Source organism: Mustela putorius, unplaced genomic scaffold (genome assembly GCF_011764305.1).
Source record: "Mustela putorius furo isolate JIRA1106 unplaced genomic scaffold, ASM1176430v1.1 tig00003875_pilon_pilon_pilon, whole genome shotgun sequence".
NCBI lineage: Eukaryota > Metazoa > Chordata > Mammalia > Carnivora > Mustelidae > Mustela > Mustela putorius.
In genome coordinates this window covers 4,004,615-4,023,997 of record NW_025422026.1, presented here as the reverse complement: position 1 = coordinate 4,023,997, position 19,383 = coordinate 4,004,615, and the positions used below count along the sequence as shown (strand labels likewise).

Here is a 19,383-nt window from a genome sequence, read left to right as displayed (position 1 = left end):
ATCTTTCCAATTTCAGTGGGTTTTGAAAGTATTTGTTAAAAATATTAAAAATGTCACCTTCTGGGGTGCCTGGGTGACTCAGTCAGTTAAGCACCTGCCTTCGGCTCAGGGTCCTGGGATCAAGCCCTGCACCAGGCTCCCTGTTCAACAGAGTCTGCTTCTCCCTCTGCCCCTCCCCCTATTCATGCTCTCTCTCAAATAAATAAAATCTTAAAAAAAAAAGCCACCTTCTAGTTGGTTTGTAACAAGTAACAAAATGGCGCAAGTAGTGTAAATTTATCAGCTGATTCTTTATTTATTTAACCAATCTCCATACCCAAGGAGGAACTCGAACGCATAGCCCCCAGAATCAAGAGGTGTATATTCTACAGACTCAAGCCAGCTGGGGACCCATCAGCTGAAATTTTTTAATTAATTCATTTAGTTAGTTAGTTAGTTATTTGAGAGACAAACAGAATGAGCAGGAAGGACAGCAGACTCCGCACTGAGCACCGAGCCCAACATGGGGCTCCCTCTCACGATCCGAGCCAAAACCCAGACTTGGGGCCTGACGGACTGCAGCCGCCAAGCGCCCCAGCTGAAGTTCAAGGGGACTGCAACAGACAGGATTAGACAACGAGCACGATGTCGTGAGCAGGGCCAGCAACGCGGCTCTTCCCTCGGATGCCAGAGTCTTTGTGAGGCAGTGAGGCATCTTTTTCAACCGTCATCAAATCAGATGTTTGAACTGATCCGTATTTTGAAAACTAATGATGTATTTTGAACACAAAGTTCACCAAGGTTTTTACTATTAAAATAATATATTAACAACATTTCAGAGAAGGCAGTTATTTTCTACTGATATAAGTTTTTAAACACTGTTTACTTCCTTTTCTCATTTCTATTTTTCTTTTAACTTATGCAAAATGTCAAAGTACAGTATGCGCAGTAAATACAAATCCAGTGTAGATGTGTTTCAAAAACAATTTTACTAACTGGACAGCAGGAGAACACTGGTTTACTGAAAGAGAATGCGAAAGGTATTTAACTTTCTACCAGATTAAGAACTGGGGTGGAGAAGATCTAAAGCATGAGGCAGGGTCTAGTCAGACAATCAGAGATCAGGTGTTCATAGTAGTTCTGAGAAATTAAACAGTTTCAAGCCCTGGAGTTCGAAGTGCCACGGAAAAAGCCGGTGGGTATTTTAAGACAATACACAGCAGGAATGACCCACAGAAGTGCTTCCTGGAGAAAGGAGCGCTCCTTCGATGCTAATGCTTCTAGGAAAGACCCCAGGACCCCGATTCTCTGAAACCACTCTTGATCAGTTGCAAAAGAGAACTTTCTAGGCTTTTTGATGCCTTTGATAATTATATTGAAATCTGGTTTGTCAAAATGAGATCTTACTGTAAAAATACGCTTGTTATATTTCAATTATATAGTGAGGTAGAAAGTGTACCTGTATATTCACTTGATAATCCGTGGGACCATGAATAGATCCGTATAAACCAAATCCGACTACAGAGATTCTTCTATTAACTGTGAACCTGAGAATGAAATCAGATATAAAATAGACATATAATTCAGTGAATGTTCATATTCTGAAGGCTCATAAAACTTCTAAGTGTTACCTGGAATAACTAACATTGCTCATAAAAAGGCAAACTGTCATAAATGTGATCTCCTTGGAGGTGTTATCTGTTTACTAAAAAACTCTTTCTAGAGTAAATTTTAACTTAAGTAACTTAAGTAGAACTTGTGTTCTGTACTGTACATTTCTGACGGTCAAACAGCCACTTTTACTGTAATGATAATATTAATGATGTATTAGTCCAAATACATGTGCCCACCTCCTTCATGAACACAAATGTGTGAGTCATCAGGCCTGAAGCCCAGCGGCCCGAACTAGAAAACTTCTTGGCAGGATGAACACTTACTCAAGGCCTGTCAGACTTGGGCATCGGGCCTGGCACCAGGGAAACAATGGTCAGCAAGCTTGTCTACCCACACTGCACCTGTGGCCTAACAGAGGACGCCAGTAACAGGCAAGTAAGCGAAGGACTCAGTCGGTAATTCCAGGTTGGGCGCAGAGCCGTGAAGGAAGAGGCTGCCGTTCCCAGAACACGGAGGTGCAGTGTGGGGTCAGGACCCGATTGACGCAGGTGGATCGGAATGAGATCTTCCACAACAATTACCAAGTCCAGTTCGGTCATAACAGTTAAAAAACAGACCCACCTTACTCCATTTTATGAATGTACAAAAACTGACAGGAAGTACTAACAGCCCCAAAAGACCCTATGACCAGCGGTCATCGGTGACATAAAGCAGGGCCCCTCGGCCTCTTCTGTAGCAACGTCACTGCTTACTACTCCCACACACCGAGTCCTTCCCCAGCCAGATGCAGGGCTTCGAGATTTTACATTATTTCCTTTAATCATTGTAACAGCTCTATAAACTCAGTAACGCAGGACTGTTTTTATTATCCTCAGTGTGGACGGTTGAAGAAACTGAGGTTTAGAGAAATTAACTTGCTGGGTCACAAAGTGTGGCATAGCTGGGGGGCTGCAGACCTGCTTGGGCCAAAACACCTGTGCTCTTACCCACTGTAGTCCAGGGCAAAGACTGTCTCAGGAGTTTTACATCCTGGGATAGAGTCCCTCATGAGGCTCCCTGCTCAGCAGGAAGCCTGCTTTTCCCCCTCCTACTCCCCCTGCTGGTGTTCCCTGTCTCTTTCTCCATCAAATAAATAAATAAAATCTTTAAAAAAAAATGGTAATATATTCTCTGTAAAAAAAAAAATAGAAAATGCAGCTAAACAAAGACAATTTTAAAGCATCACTAAATCTACGACCCAGAGAGAGGCCCCACTTATCCTTTGGTGCATTCTCTTTCTAGACTTTTGGTTCTGTTTTCTAACAATGGGAAAGTAAGACTTGTTTTCTATGAACACGTTGCTTTAAAAAATCATCTCGGAACACACACACACACACACACACACACACACATATATTTTTTGCAACTTTTCATTTAAAAAGCTGAACAATTACTACTGGTCCACTACATTTAACTACTTTCTCATTGTTGGATAATCTAGGTTACTCCCAATTTTGTTATTATAAAACAGTGCCATCATGAATAGTCTTGCAGGACTTTAATTATGTCCCTAGTATAAATTCCTAGAAGTATAACTGCTAAGGAAAATGAAAGGCATATTCTTAAAGCTTTAGATTAACATTATCAAATTGCTTCCCAGGAAGACTAGCACACTTTCCACCCCACAGGGAACAAAGATTGATTCTATCTCAGGCTAGCAGTGCTGAGTGAGTCTATTTATATTTCTTTGATTACTAATGAGTTAAAACATTTGCTCATATGCTTACCATTATTGGATTTTCTCTTTAATGAAATAAAAGAGATTTTTCTCTGCTGATGAGTGTCTTTTTCATGTGGATTTGAAAGGCCATATTATATAGCTGTGCTTTGTCAGTAAACATCCACTATGGAAAGTAGCCTGTTTGTCATTTATTTATTAACTTCATGGTGGCTTTGGAAGAAAAATGCTGTATTATCTGTAGTCAAATTATATGATCTCCACCAAGTTCAAAGAAGCCTATCTCACCCCACTGTAACATTCATCTCCTCTAGCACTGTCATGATTTCATTTTTTTAATGTTAAAATTTAACTTCATACAGACAGTGCTAGATGGGATCAGAAAGGATCTAACTTGATTTTCCCAGAGGTTAATCCTTTCTTCCCTTTCTAAATTTCCTCCCTTATATTCTAAATGCTCATCTACGTCAGGCTGGTTTCTGAACTCTCTAGTGTGTTCCATACAGCACTTATTTCAGCATTATAATACTTCTCACATTCGATCCATGCTGCTCTTTTAAAGAGAGATACATTTAGTCTTCCAGGTCAACTTTAGAATAGTTTTGCAAACCACTCCTCCATGTCAACTTTAGAATAGTTTTGCAAACCACTCCTCCGTACCAAACACACGCAACTTCTGAAAGGAACTGCACACACAGGGTTAATCTGGAAAGACGCGGATTCCAGTCCAAGTTCTCCAATTTTTCATAAAGGTAGTCGACTGTGTGTTTCTTAGGATTTATTCCTGCTCCTTTATGTTGTCACTGTAAGTGATACGTTTTTTATTTAATATTTTAACCGAAAATCTAAATATTTTTCAAATTTTGTCTTTTTATGGTGGCAAACTACACAACAAAACATACCATCTCAGCCATTTTTTAAGTGCTCAGCAGCACTGAGCACACTCAACCCTTGCCACCGTCCATCTCTGTAGCTGAATTCTGAGGACACGCAGGAATGCCACTGGCTCTTGCATACACCTTTCACAAGTGGTCACTATTCTCTTTCACTGGTTCCAACAGATTTTTACTGATCCTGAGATTATCCAGACGGATCCCTTGTTCTCAAAATGAGTCCGGTCCTCAAGAAGGCCAAGCTCTGTTTGCACCAAGGTGTAGAGTCAATACTGGCAGGGAACCAGGGGCACCAGATTAACTGCAATGCTTAGCATAGTCTCCCAAAACAAAGAATCCCAATCAACTTTCAAGTGTCCTATCAGAATTCATGCAGGTTAAAAACTCATTTATAACTACATGAGTTCAACCTAATTCTACCTAATTCCTAATTTATTTATAAATAAACAAACCAAACATTTTTTGTCATCGTTGTCATAAAGCAAGATCACTTCTGCAGAGAGGATGTGTCTTTTGCCTGTGCAAAGAATGGAATTAGGGCATTATAACCAGTCCTCTGTTCTCTTTGCAAAGTGGGGTCCCCAAGTCCTTAGCATCACTCAGTGCTTCAACACAAACCAAAGATTTTTTTGTGACAATTTTTATATTCACTGACCTTTACAAGAGGTGATCAATATAGAGCAGAAATATTATATAGTTAATTCTTGTATTTGTAGTAATCATATTCTATAAAGTTGCACAAATACTAAACCATTGCTCCTGGCGGGGGGGGGCATGTGTACACACACATACACTCACACACACCTCACATGCGTTATAATCCTAAAAACAGCTCATCATAGTATATTCCATTTTATTTTACAAAAGAGAAAACAAAGGTTCAGAAGTGTTCCGTGACGTGCCTGAGGTCCCCCACCAACAGGTGCAGAGTTAGGGTTCACATGGCCCAGAGCCTGTCCTGCAGGACCCTGCACGGCCCTCTTCTATCTCCATTCGCACAGGATAGAGAAAATAAGGCACAGAGCATCTCCTTGTGTGACCTCACATAGGAACACAGTCCCCCAGCCCCAAAAAACTCTCCTGTGACTTAAGAAAGCACCTCAAGTTCTGATATGGGGAGTATAAATAAGTTTTAGAGAGTCAGCGAGTTGCAAATCTAAAAACAAAATAATAGGAGTGACCGTATTTTGTTTTATTTGAAACCTTTAAAAAAAATGACACGATCAGCAGCAACACCGCTCCTGGTTTTTGACACATCAGGATGCTACACCTGTCCCCCACCAGCGTAGTGGTCTCAGCACGCTGGTGTGCACGCGCACTGCCTGCTTCTGTCTGTACAGTGCCCACACACCAAAGCACGGCTTTTACTTGATCTCGGTTATGGTTACTGCTCCATTACAACTAGGTCATCATGGCAATTAAAAGCAATGTGTGAAGCATATGGTCTATGAATTTCATCAGTTTAGTAAAGAGGGAATATAAAATATTTTATTATAAAAAAGAACTGGTACTAACGTAGATAATATCATCTGCAAATAATGAAAAAGACTTCTTCCTTTCCATTATTCAAGGCTCTAATTTCCTTACTCTTTATGACAATCATAAAAAAATCCCATCACCCAGAATTATAATACTGCTGAGACCCAGAAAGGCTGGCCAGCATTGCTCTCTTGAGGTTTTGACAGTCTACCATGTGAAAGAATTTTTCTAGACCAAGTCTATGAACAGTTATATCTGGAATGAAGGTGAGATTTTATCAAGTCTTTCTGACACCTACTGAAACAATCATATTCCTTTTTTTCTTTGGTCTGCTACTGTGGTTAATGGGTATTTAATGTATTTTATAATACTGAGCATTTTTTCAATCTTCACATACACCCTGTTAGCTCATACAGTACTGTTTTTTCTGAGGTACTGCTAGATTCAAGACACTGGTATCTTATACAGAAGTTCTTCTGTAGCAATGAGACTGACCTAGAAATGTTTCTGTCTCATCAGACTCCTGTATAAGGGTTATGCTTCTTTTAATAATTACCCAAGAAGTACTTTCTTCTTTTAAGCCTCAAGGAAATGACCTATTCCTTGAAGGTTTGATAAAACTCACCTGTAAAAACCACCTTGTGAAGGGACAGTTCTTTGATAACTTTTAATTCCTTCCACTGGTAATTGGTCTATTCAGGCTTTCTTCTCCAGTCAATTCTGATAATTTATATTTGCCTATAAAATGATCCATTCCATCGAGATGTTCAATTTATTAGCACAGATTAAACTCAGAAGTAAAATAAAGACTGCCTTAGTATATGATTATATTATATCCCCACTATTATTCCTAAATGTGTGTTTTCTTCCTTTACCATTTTTGAGGTTTATTTATTTTGATTTTTTTAAGAAACCAGTTTATGGATTTCTTAATTCTACTGTTTTAAATTCATTAATTTCTACATTTTTCCATTTCCCTTCTCTTTTCTATTTTTTGTGGCTATTCATTTTCTAGCTACTTTAGCTGAATGCTTAAAATTATTTATTTCTACCCTAATTTTATTAAAAGAAGGTTATTATTACTGTCCTTTTGTGTGACACTTTTGCCTCATCTCATAAATTTTCCTATATAATATTCTCATTGTGAATGATTATTAAGTAGTCCACAAATGCATTTCCATTTTCACCCAATAATTAATGAGTCCTCCCCCTCAGAATTCTATCTTTTAACAAACTTATTATTAGTTCCTCATTTGATACTAAAGTGCCATCACCTAAGTAAAAATCCATTTTACAAAAACAGGTACTCACTCTATTTTGATATTTAACCTAAAGAAAAAACAACAGAGCAGAGATAAATTCCTCCACAGGTTTATATCCACGTGTCTTTCAGGACTCTGATTTTTTCCCCCATTCAAGCTTTTGTGACCGCCCATGCAAAGGGAGCGCTCAGGCTAGACGCCCTAAGAGCAAGGGTTTGCTTAATGAAGGTGCGGAGTCCGCTGCCCAGCAGTGGCCATCCGAACAGAGCCCAGGCCGCAGAAGCCCACCCCAAACCTTTCTACCTTCACTCGCTTCCCGAGAGGTCCTCGCAGTCCCGGTCCAGCGAGGAGACAGCTGTATCCCCCTGACTCTGGACCGCGGATCACACACAGTGGCAAACAAAACCCGGTCAGCGATCTGCAGTGGGAGCCGCGCACCGGCCCCTGCACGAGGCAGCTACCTGATGCGGTCGCTGGTCCCGCTGTAGCCCCAGCGGCTCTCCACCTGCTGGAACCTGTTGATGCAGCACTCCTTGCCCCGCAGGCAGCACCGCGGCCGGTCGATGTATTCCACCCGGGGCTTAGGATTGACGGTGAAATGAAGAAAGAGATTGACCACTTCGCGGTCGGACAGAATCCCAGACTGAGCGGGACCTACAGAGAGAAAGAGAGAGCCTCAGGAAAAGCGCCTGGACTTCAATTCCTAACCCTCTAATACTTCACATGACAACGTGAATTCAAATCTAGAGAACGTAAAGTAACAGAGAAGTAGAGACATTCTGGTTATGTATTCGAAGATTTCTAAATGCGCTTGAGGTTACTCTAGTGGAACATAACCGTTAATAGCGCTCCCTCTCTAATAAATAAATAAATCTTTAAAAACAACAACAAACAAAATCTTCCACAAAGAACTCTAGATCCTCACTGGTGAATTTTCCTAAACACTTAAGGAAAAAAAAAACCACCAATCCTACACAAACTCTTAAACACTGAAAAAAGAAACATCCATAACTTTTGTATGCGACCAGTAGAAACTTGGTAATCAAAATTCCACAATTTCATTCCAAGAAAGGAAAGTTATAGACTAATTTCTCTCATGAAGTAGCCATAAAAATATTTTTAAAAGTTTAGCAAATTAGGGGTGCCTGAGTGGCGCAGTGGATTAAGCCTCTGCCTTCGGCTCAGGTCATGATCCCGGGGTCCTGGGATTAGCTCCTGGGATTGAGCATCGTGCTCTCTGCTCAGCAGGGAGCCTGCTTCCCTTCCTCTCTCTCTCTCTGCCTGCCTCTCCGCCTACTTGTGATCTCTGTCAAATAAATAAATAAAATCTATTTTTTAAGACGTTTAGCAAATTGGATTCGGTAATAGGATAAAGAATGACAACTAAGTCTGGCTTATATAAGGAATCCAAAGTAGGTTTAATTTGGAAAAACAAGTGGAGTTCACCGTATTAAAAAAATACAGCAAAGAGCATCTCTCTGCTTGCTAGACGGAATGCTGCCCAACTCATGCATTGTTTAATAAAGTCAATTCCATATTTGAAAAAACAAAAATAAAGGGGGGAACTATTCTATCACTATCTGAAAAGAATAGAAGCAGCTGATAAATGATAAAACTCTCAGCAGACTAGAAATATTATAAAATATAAGTATGAGTGACAAGTAATATTATAAAAATGTCAATTATCTCCACACCAATCTACAGATTCAACACAATTCCAATCAAAATCCCATGATTTTGCGGGGGGAGGGGTGGAAACTGACAAGCTGAGTAAAAAATTTATTTATACAAAAATGCAAAAAGACAAAAAATAGCCAACATAATCTTGAAGAAGAATAAAGCTGGAGAATTTTCACCACCAGATGTCAAGATCTGGTGTAAAACTATGTAGAACTGGTCAAGAATAAACAAATGTAACAGTGGAACAGAGCACACACTCCAGAAACAGATTAATTCAAACAAAATCACCTGATTTACAACAAAGTTGGCCCTGCAATGGATGGGGCAAGGGTAGTTTTTTAATATGTAGTTACATGGGGAAAAATGAACCTTAACTTCTACCTTATACCATACACATGCGTGAGAAAATAATACCAAAAAAACCCCAAAATCCAATTGGTTTACCGATCTAAATGTTAAATGTGAAACATTAAAACTTCTTTAAGAGAAATTAAGAGAGTATTTTAATAACCTTGAGGCTGGCAAATTTCTTAAAGACAAAGAAAGCCTTCACCTTAATAAAGAAAAAGATTGATAAATGAACTCTATTAAAATTAAGATTTTCTATTTATCAAAAGCCAAGACAGAGAAGCAACCCAAGTACCATCGACAGACAAAAAGATAAAGAAGATGCGGTATATATTACAAGAGAATACTACTCAGCCGTAAAGAATGAATCTCGCCGGTCTGCAACAACATGGACGGAGCTAGAGGGCATGAGACTAAGTGAAATAAGTCAAACAAAAACAAATACCATATGATTTCACTTATGTAATTTCACTCTTAAAATGACTAGCAAACAGGGGCTTGCGTAGCTCAGTTGGTTGAACGACTGCTTTCAGCTCAGGTCATGATCCCGGAGCCCTGGGATCAAGTCCCACGTCAGGCTCCCAGCTCCATGGGGAGTCTGCTTCTCCCTCTGACCTTCTCCCCTCTCATGCTCTCTCAGTCTCTCTCTCTCTCTCTCATAAATAAATAAAAATCTTAAAAAAAAAAAAAAGCAAACAAAAATAAACAGGCTCTTTTTCTGTTTCAAAGATTTATTGATTTGAGAGAGGAAAGAGAGTGAGCGAGAGAGAGCACTTAACTGACTGAGCCACCCAGGTGCCCCCGATCGACGCTTCTGATGTTAACCTAGCGAGGAGTCTGCTGCTCTCCCTCTCTCTCTCCCCCCACCTCCCCACTGCCTGTGTGCACGTACATGCTCTCTCTCTCTCAAAGAAATAAGTATCTGCGAGGATGTGGATCAAGGGGAGCCCTCTGGCACTGCTGGTGGGCAAACTGATACAACCACTCCGGATAATAGTATGAAGGTTCCTCGAAAAGTTAAAAACAGAACTCCCCTACAGTCCAGCAAATCACACTAACTGGGTATTTACCCAAAGAATGAAAACCACTGACTCAAATGGACAGATGCACCCGGTGTATACAGGAACATTACCCTACGACAGCCAAAACACACAAGCAGCCCAGAGACCATAAACTGATGAATGGATAGACGATGTGGTGCGTATGCGCATGTGCACACACACACAGAGGAATATGACTCAGCCATAAAAAAGAATGAAATCTTTCCATTTGCAATGACCTTGATGGAGCTAGAGAGTATAGCACTAAGAGCAGTCAGTCAGAAAAGACAATTACCTGATAATTTCACTCACATGTGGAATTTAAGAAACAAAACAAATGATCATGGGGGTAAATAAAAGAAAGAGACAGACCAAAAAACAGACCCTCAGAACTGATCGTTACCAGAGGAAAGGCAGGACAAACAGGTGATGGGGATTAAGGAGTGCATTTGGGGTGATAAGCACCAGGTGTTTAAAATAAAAACTAAAAAAGTTCAAAAACAGACAAAACTAATTTACAGGCGCCAGAAAAACTAATTTACAGGCCCCTCCTTTGGGAGGGAGAGCAGGGACCTGGAGGACCACGACGAAGGCTTCTCGGTACTGGTAATAAATGACAAACTGATAGCAAGTGTGGTTCTGCAGGTGTGTTCACTTTATTATGTGGCTGTTACACCTCAATAAAAAAGTCTGCAGAAAGAAAAAACATTGATTCCAACAAAAACAAATTCAGAGAAAATTAGAACATTTATGATAAATCAACAAGAAAAATTTGAATACCCAACAGAAAAAACAAAAGTCACAAATGTTAAGAAAAAATACAAATGGCCAGTAAATAAAAATATAGTTTTAAACAATAATGAAATTTCCTTTTTCCTTTAAATCAACCTGGCCATGACTTAAAAGCAGATAATACTCAATGTCAATATGGATAAGAAGAATGGGTCACAGAACGAAGATTCAAAACATATGTATGCATATATATACACATACATACATATATGTGTATTTATTTATAAGATATTTCTTTTTTTTTTTTTTAAGATTATACTTATTTGACAGATCACAAGTAGTCAGAGAGGCAGGCAGAGGGGGAGAGGGAGGCAGGCTCCCTGCTGAGCAGAGAGCCCAATGCGGGGCTCCATCCCAGGACCCTGAGATCATGACCTGAGCTGAAGACAGAGGCTTTAATCCACTGAGCCACCCAGGCACCCTGTATTAATAAGATATTTATTTCTTTTATAGAGAAAGAGCGAGCACGTGCACACAGACAGTGGGGAGGCCGGGAGCGAGAGAGCGAGAGAGCAGCAGACTCCTCGCTGAGCAGGAAACCCTAATCAGGGCTTGATCTCAGGACCCAGAGATCATGACCTGAGCTGAAGGCAGACACTTAAGCCCCCCAGGCACCCCTGGGTCTCTCTGATTTTACATCAGAAGCGTCGATCAGGGGCACCTGGGTGGCTCAGTCAGTTAAGTGTCTTGCCTTCGGCTCAGGTCATGATCCTGGGATCCTGGGATAGAGTCCTGAGAGTGTGGGCTCCCTGCTCAGTGGGCAGCCTTGCTTCTCCCTCTCCCTCTGCCCCTCTTGCCCCCCCACCGCTCCCCTGTTCATATTTGCTTGCTTTTTCTCTCTCCATGCTCTTTCTCCCTCTAATAAATAAAATCTTTAAAAAAAAAAGCAGCATTGATCTTAAGAATCAGAAAGATCTATCATTATAACCTTGAGCAAGGCACTTAATACCTTTCAGATTCAGTTCTCTAATCCATAAAAATATGATTTTTATATATACTCATAGTATTTTAAAATTATAACCTATATTCACTCATACATGTGGAATCTAAAAAATAAAAATAAAAACATATGGATAAACAAAAAACCAGGATCAGACCCATAAATACAGAGAACAAACTGGTGGTTGCCAGACGGGTGGGTGGGGAGCGGGGGGACGGGCAAATGCGTGAAGGCGAGGGGGAGTCCCGGCTTCCAGTTATGGGATGAAGAAGTCACAGGAACAAAAGGCTCAGCAAAGGGAATGCAGTCAATGCCGCTGTCATAGTGCTGCGTGGTGACAGACGGTGGCTACACTGTGGAGAGCACATGGGCCTTGCTGAACAGAATCACCCTGTTGTGCACCTGAAACTAACGGTAACCTGCGTGCAACTCCACTCGGAGGGGGGAAAAAAAAGAACCCAATGCACATATCAAAATAAATAACGTATAATGTTATCTTGAAGGGCTCTCAGGAAAAGTAAATGAAATCACACACACTCACACTCATGTATCATGGGACTAGAACTCCTAAATACCAGCTGTTTCTCCTCTAGCACACAAAGGCTGGCTGACGGCCAGTTGCACACAGATTCTGGCCAGGGTGTTGCCCTACCTGCTGCAAACTCCTCAATGGTCATCAGCGGAAACCGGATCAAGGACAGCGCTTTTCCTAGAACTTTCTGTTTGTTTCCAAAAGTCACAGGCAACTGTTGTCTTTGACATTCCGCTTCTGCCCATCGCACAACAGCTCCGAAAAGTCGACTTTCTCTAATACTAAGTGTGTCTCTCTCGAGAACTGCACAGAGTGTGTCTAGAAGTAAAATACAAAAATAAAGCGAATTAGGAATATTTTGCTCTTTAACAAAACAATACCAACAGACAGGCTTACATTAAGTTTTCAAATTTCAATAAAAAACAGGCTAGAGATTTAAAACTATAGACTCTATATAGAAAAACATTGAAGAATGAGAGGAATTAAACAGCAAAGTTTTCTTTTAAAAAAAACTGTTATAAGGTTAACAACTCCTTATCATACAAGGCAACTCAGGTGTAGTATCTCCTTGTGTATCCGTGCCATCTATCAAGGAAACCCCAATATCCAGATAAGATTAACAGTCAGTCAGTCAGAGAAAGTGGCTTCAAGTTAGTAACATACATAAATTCACAAAGCCTACAGAACCATTTACCCATTCCCCAAAGACTTCCCATTAGGTACTCTTTATGTGTCAGGCACTGTCCTAGATGAGGAGGATACGTCACTGAGTAAATCTGCCTTCATGGCACTTAGATTCTAATGGGGGTAAATGTTATGATGTTAGATGACAAGTGTAGGACAAGAGCAGAGTAAGGGGAACCGTAAGTACCGTTTAAAATAGGATGGCTTGGGTGGCTCACGTGAGCTAGTAAGATTTGATCTGGGGGTGGGGTGGGGGGGAGTCAGCCAAACAGAGGCCTAGCCAGGAGTACCAGGACTGCCTGTACAAAGGCCCATATATGAACTTGTGCCTTGCAAGTGTGAGGACCAACCAGGAAGCCAGCGTGGCCAGACTGCAGTGAGCAAGAGGGAAAAAGTGGTCAGTGATGAGGCCACAAATGGGGAGCAATGAGGTATAGTCCTACAGTACCCTACAGACCATCTGACTTTTACTCTGCGCGGGAAGGGGAACCAAACCCCTAGAGGATTTGGGGCTGTGACATTCTATGTTGTAAAAGGACCACGTTGGCGGCCGTGTTGAGAAGAGACTCTAGTGGAGGCAGAGTGGAAATGAGATCAGTTAGCAGGCTCCTGCTCTGAGCCAGGACCAGCAGGAAGAGGTGAAAACGATCGGCTTCGGGATGCATTCGGGAGGATGACTCAGTGTGATGTCCTCACAGACTGAATACAGAGGGTGACGGAGAGGGGCAAGGATAACTCCGGCCTCAGAGTCTACGCCACGGACGGATGGCAGCAGCATCGACTGAGACGGGAAAGCCTGTGAAGGAGGTAGTGAGGGACGGTGAGAGCTGTGATCTGGAGTTAATCCAGGACATCTTGAGTCTGAACTCCCTATCTCATGTCCAAGTACAAATGTCATGCCTGGAACTCAGGCCTTCACTTGGAATCCTTCTTCTTTTATCAGAGGCAAAACTTAAAAACAAAACAAAACAAACAAAAAAACCAACTCAGCTTCTCTACAGTAGACCAGAAGCAGCAGTCCAGAGAGGGCGCCTTGGAGGCCAGCAGACTACAGTAAAGTGATAGGCTGCCCACAAACAGGGGCTGAGAAGAGAGGAAATCTGGAAAGTAGATGCAGGTGTCTGAAAAGCACTAGAGTCAAGAGTCTTTCATACAAAGAGAAAGATTAAAAAACAAACACAGGGGCAGCTGGGTGGCTCAGCTGGTTGGGCATCCTACCCTTGGCTTCAACTCAGGTCAAGAGCTCGGGGTCATGGGATTCGAGCCCTGAGTCAGGCTCGTGCTCAGTGGGGAGTCTGCTTGAGGATTCTCTCCGGCTCCCTCTGCCCCTCCGTCTGCACTCACCACCTCCCCACTCCAAAATAAATTAATAAATAAATCGTTAAAAACAAAAGTACACAAACAAAAAAACACTTCAGAGTCCTGAAGGCTTCACTATACAATAACTGATATTCATAATAATGAGCACGAATAATCACAAAATTCAAAAAAAGGGGAAGATGCCAATACAGTAAAAATCTAAAGACATTAAATATGCTTAAATTACCCAGTATTACACATCTAAGAAAATTTTATCTTAAAAAAATTGCATTCTGTAACGGTCTACACACTCAATCTCTGGTCGGTATCAAACCACAGCTATCACGCCAGCAAAGACGTCTCAGTCCCCAGAACACAGCAGGGGCCCAATAATATGTTAAAAATGAATAGGTTATACATGTATTTTTTTTAATGACATTTTTCCTTCTTTTGTAGCTGAGCAGATGAATATAAATTAAGGCTCCATAAAAATTTTTCACAGGTAAATGAATGTAAACCCTTATGCCTCGATACTTAAAGGATTAGGAATATACACTCACCATAACTTATCACTCGTGGGAAAACTGGATCTACTAATCTCTATGCTGTATGCTGACAAGCTTCAGCAAAGATAAACACAAAAACTTAAATTATCAGCAGGGGAAAAAACAGTGCATTATACTGCCTTTAGCATAATGCAAATTTGCTTTTTTCTCCTATCAGTGTGATATACTGTCTTCTTCCCTTAGCAAACAGCAGTGAGAAAAATGGTATCTCTCTACTTGGAAAATGGCAAGCACATCCCTCCAGCACATATATCCCAATCCCAGAGGAGAAAAAGCTCCCCCCGAATCTAAGACCATAACCTGCATGAAGAGCTCCTGAAGCCCGGCCCAGCATCCTCTCAGCATCTAGGCTTCTCTTCCAATCACAGTTTTTAACAAGTGCATCGAAGGCCAACTAGACTGTGGTGTGGAAACACACAGGTCTTCTATTGGCAGCTGAGCCTAATAAAGATCATAAAAACACCCAAGGCTATGTTTTGCAAACATGATGCAAGGCTAGATCTTAATACAAGCATCTGGGGTGGGGGGGGAGGGTCAAAGCAAATCAACCAATATTTGAGGATCTACACCCCCTTCAGGGATTCTGGGTTCCGAGGGCGTGCCGACCTACTTCAAAAAGTTTCCAGGAGGAAGCCACCCAGATGCAAACAGTATTATGTCAGACCCAGACTGAAGTACCGATGGTGTACTTGCCAACCCCTTATGGGGAAGAAAATCAGGATGAAGCACTGTTTCCTCAGCAATGTGGGTGGTGCCTAGGGCTCTCCACCATCCAGTCAGCGGCCTACTACGTATAGTGGGGAGGAATCTAGCCCTCGCCCTTCAGGATAATTGATGCGAAATGAGTATAAATCCTTCCCAAGGTACTGCGAGACAGACAGACAGACACGCTGTCAATGGGATGTTGTTGTAATCGAACACACTCACTGTCACTGAAGAGGGTGGGACGTTAGCTCTTCAGAAAGGAGTTGCTGCGGAAGTAGAATTTGAGCCAAGATGAGAAGACTGAGTGAACTAGCCAAGGCAGAAGGAAAGGCAGCGTTCTAGACGGACCAGCTGGTGAGCGAATGTTAACTCAGCACCTACTATGTTCTCCTGTCGTCAGTGTTCGAGACACCATGGTAAACAAGGCAAAGTCCCGGACTGCAAAAGAGTTGACAGGAGTACCTGGCTGGCTCAGTCAGTAAGCACATGACTCCTGATCTCAGGGTTTTAAGTTCAAGCCCCATGTTTGGTGTAGAGATTACTGAGAAATAAAGTCCTTAAAAACAAGTTTATAATCTAGGTGGGAAAGCTAGACAACCATCATGAACAGACAATACTTAAGAATTTCAAGTAGTAAAATGTATCATGAGGAAAATCAGTCAGAGCAACAGCACAGGGACAGTTCAGGGGAATGTGTATCTACTCGGGCTAAGGTCTGAGGTTTCCCTAAGGTCAAAGGTGGTCTGTCTCAGGTCTCGTTTAACTCGGTATCGGAATAATATAAAGGAGGAAGCCACATACAGATTCGGGGGAAAGGATTCTGATCAATGGAACAGTAAACACAAAGGCTTAAAAGAGAAATGAGCCTGGCCAGTGCATATGAAAGGGCGAGAATGACGGGAGAGGACAGCAGGAGACCAGGTCAGGCACAGACAGAGGCAGCAGCGGGTGCTGTTTTCTCTCCTTCCTGACCTTCCTCGGAAGTTACATGGGATCATGAGACTGAATTTGAGACAATGAGGAGTGAAAATGCCGGTTCCACTTCATGGCCAAAGCTTTCAAGATGGGGGTGTTCTCCCTGCCCATGCTTTTTTCTGTCTGCCAGCAAGATAGATAATAACAGACAATCACAGATATCGAATATACATTGTGTCCATCATGATGAAGATAATATTTCAGGTCACAGGCCTGGGTCAGCTCTCTCAGCTCTCCTGTAACAAGAGTCAAACTCCTCCACCGTCCTTAGCCAGTCCCACGCAGCCCGGCTGGCGGGCCGCACACCGCCCACCCCCCCATCCGCTTTTTCCTGGGGCTCTAACTGCCTCGAATGCCCTCTCCTCTGCACTACTCAAATGCTACCCATTCTTCACAGCCCAGATCAAACTCTCCCCATCAAGACTTTTCTAACGCTATTCAATGGGAGGTAATCTTTCCATGTTTTGGATTTGCATAGTGATTATTTTCTAGATCTCTAGCTCAGAAAAGGCAAAATCACATTTTGCTGTATGCTATCCAGAATTTTCTGTGTCTTAACTCTTAAATTTCACATATGTGTCCCTTGAGTCTCCAATTAGATCATAGTTTCCTTAAGAAAAATCACATCTCACTCTGTATGTCAATGACCCAACTATAATGTTGCACAATGCCATGCTTTTTTTTTTTTTTTTTAACGAGGTTGTAAGTAGAGATGACCTTTAGGAATATATCACTATAATAAAGCAGCACTCTTAAGAGACAGACTTACCCAATTTGGTACAAAGTGCCACTTTACAATAACAGCCCACCCGGCAGTGAGGCTGACTGACACTGCGTAACCGTCTGTAGGCGGCACAGCCCGCCCACGGGCGCACTTACCGATATCAATGTCGGTAAAGCCCTCTGCGCTGATCGCATCCATCGTGCTTTTGTCTATCGTGTCGAGACAAAGACTAGCTAGCTGAGGTTCATCAAACAATCGAGCCTAAACATACAAAAAGATAGTTATTTTATTTTCATAGTTATTTTACTTTCAGACCATACATATTCAAAGTTAACTCTGCAAACAGTTATAGTTATAACTGCTAATCATGTAAAACACCTATCTTAAATACCATTATAATGTGTACCTATTTTTAAAACTTTCCATTCTGTAGCCAGAAATGAAAAGCCAAAAGCACAAATGCCTTGCTTAGACAACAAGTTCACATTACCACTGGCAACCTTGTTACTTTTCTTTTCATATGCTCCTATATATACATACTGCCTGGTTCTTATACTTATTTTGATCATTACCAAACACTCTAGGTTAGATGAGGCAGACAGAATCATCCCATTTTCCAGATGTGGATCAAAAGGTATACTGACTTGCCTAACATGATCTAACTAGTTATACTGTAAAGTCATTATTTAAATCCAAGTTTTAGGATATTTTCACCAAATGGTAGCAACTATCAAGCATACCAATACAAACAGATTTTTTCCCCTTCCATTTCCATCTTGACTGTGGAGAGAGAATGAAGTACAAGAGTTTCAGAGCATGCAAACTCTGGGTGCCTGAGGGAAAAGCAGGCCCAACAACAGAAAAGCATATAGTCCCAGGACCGAATCCTACACAAGAGCGAGCTACAGCCACGTACAATGATATGAACAAATCCTACAAACACTGACAAACAAAAGAAGCCCCAGCATAAATTGAGCAGAACTACACTATAGGAGTCCAAAAAAAGCTATCTGGGCTTTAAGAAGTCATAAGTCAAGCTGATAATGTGGTTAATCAGGGTGCATATTATAATTAACAAAAAAAAAGTTTGGGGCACCTGGGTGGCTCAGTTAGTTAAGTGTCTTTTGGCTCAGCTCATAATACAGGGTCGTGAGATCCAGCCCCACACTGGGCTCTGTGCTGAGCATGGAGCCTGCTTAAAATCCTTTATCTCTTGGGGTGCCTGGGTGGCTCAGTGGGTTAAGCCTCTGCCTTCGGCTCAGGTCATGATCTTGGGGTCCTGGGATCGAGCCCCGCATCGGGCTCTCTGCTTGGTGGGGAGCCTGCTTCCCCTTCTCTCTCTGCCTGCCTCTCTGCCTGCTTGTGGTATCTTTCTCTCTGTCAAATAAATAAATAAATTATATTTTTTAAAAAAATCCCCTCTCTCTCTCTTCCCCCTATCCTGGGTTCCTTACTCTTTAAAATAATATAAAATAAAATAAAAACAAAAGCAAAAGAACACAAAAATAAAAATAAGTTTAGGGGCACCTGGGTGGCTCAGTGGGTTAAAGCCTCTGCCTTCAGCTCAGGTCATGATCCCAGGGTCCTGGGATCGAGCCCCGCATCAGGCTCTCTGCTCAGCAGGGAGCCTGCTTCCTCCTTTCTCTCTGCCTACTTGTGATCTCTCTCTCTGTCAAATAAATAAGTATTATCTTAAAAAAAAAAAACCAAACAACAACAAATTTAAAAGTCAGTCGTGGAGGAAAGGGGCAGAAAATCCAAACTCAAATGAGATTTAAAAACCATTGACAGGGGCACCTGGGTGGCTCAGTGGGTTAAAGCCTCTGCCTTCGGCTTAAGTCATGATCCCAGGATCCTGGGATCGAGCCCTGCATCGGGCTCTCTGCTCAGTGGAGAGCCTGCTTCCCCCTCTGTCTCTGCCTGCCTCTCTGCCTACTTGTGATCTCTGTCTGTCAAATAAATAAATAATATCAAAAAATAAATAAATAAAAACCATTGACACTGGGGGACCTATGTGGCTCAGTTGGTTAAGTGTCTGCCTTGAAGTAAGGTCATGATCCTGGAGTCCCAGGATCAAGCCCCACATTTGGGGTGGGGGGGGGGGTTTCCTGCTCAGCAGGGAATCTGCTTCTCCTTCTGGCCCTCACCCCGCTC

General features: G+C 41.8%; 1 protein-coding gene across 2 annotated transcripts in view; it reads right to left on the bottom strand.

The window, feature by feature from the left end:
• Window positions 1-19,383, bottom strand: part of BTBD1 (BTB domain containing 1) — a 39,447-nt gene that overhangs the window by 4,359 nt on the left and 15,705 nt on the right. The window contains exons 3-6 of one of the 2 annotated variants that reach the window (XM_045067285.1): window positions 17,385-17,490; window positions 12,397-12,594; window positions 7,406-7,598; window positions 1,439-1,526 (exon numbers count right to left, since the gene is read on the bottom strand). In XM_045067285.1, coding sequence (XP_044923220.1) covers window positions 1,439-1,526; window positions 7,406-7,598; window positions 12,397-12,594; window positions 17,385-17,490 — 585 coding nt within the window. The remainder of the gene's footprint in view (window positions 1-1,438; window positions 1,527-7,405; window positions 7,599-12,396; window positions 12,595-17,384; window positions 17,491-19,383) is intronic. The other variant, XM_045067286.1, reaches the window with a different exon arrangement.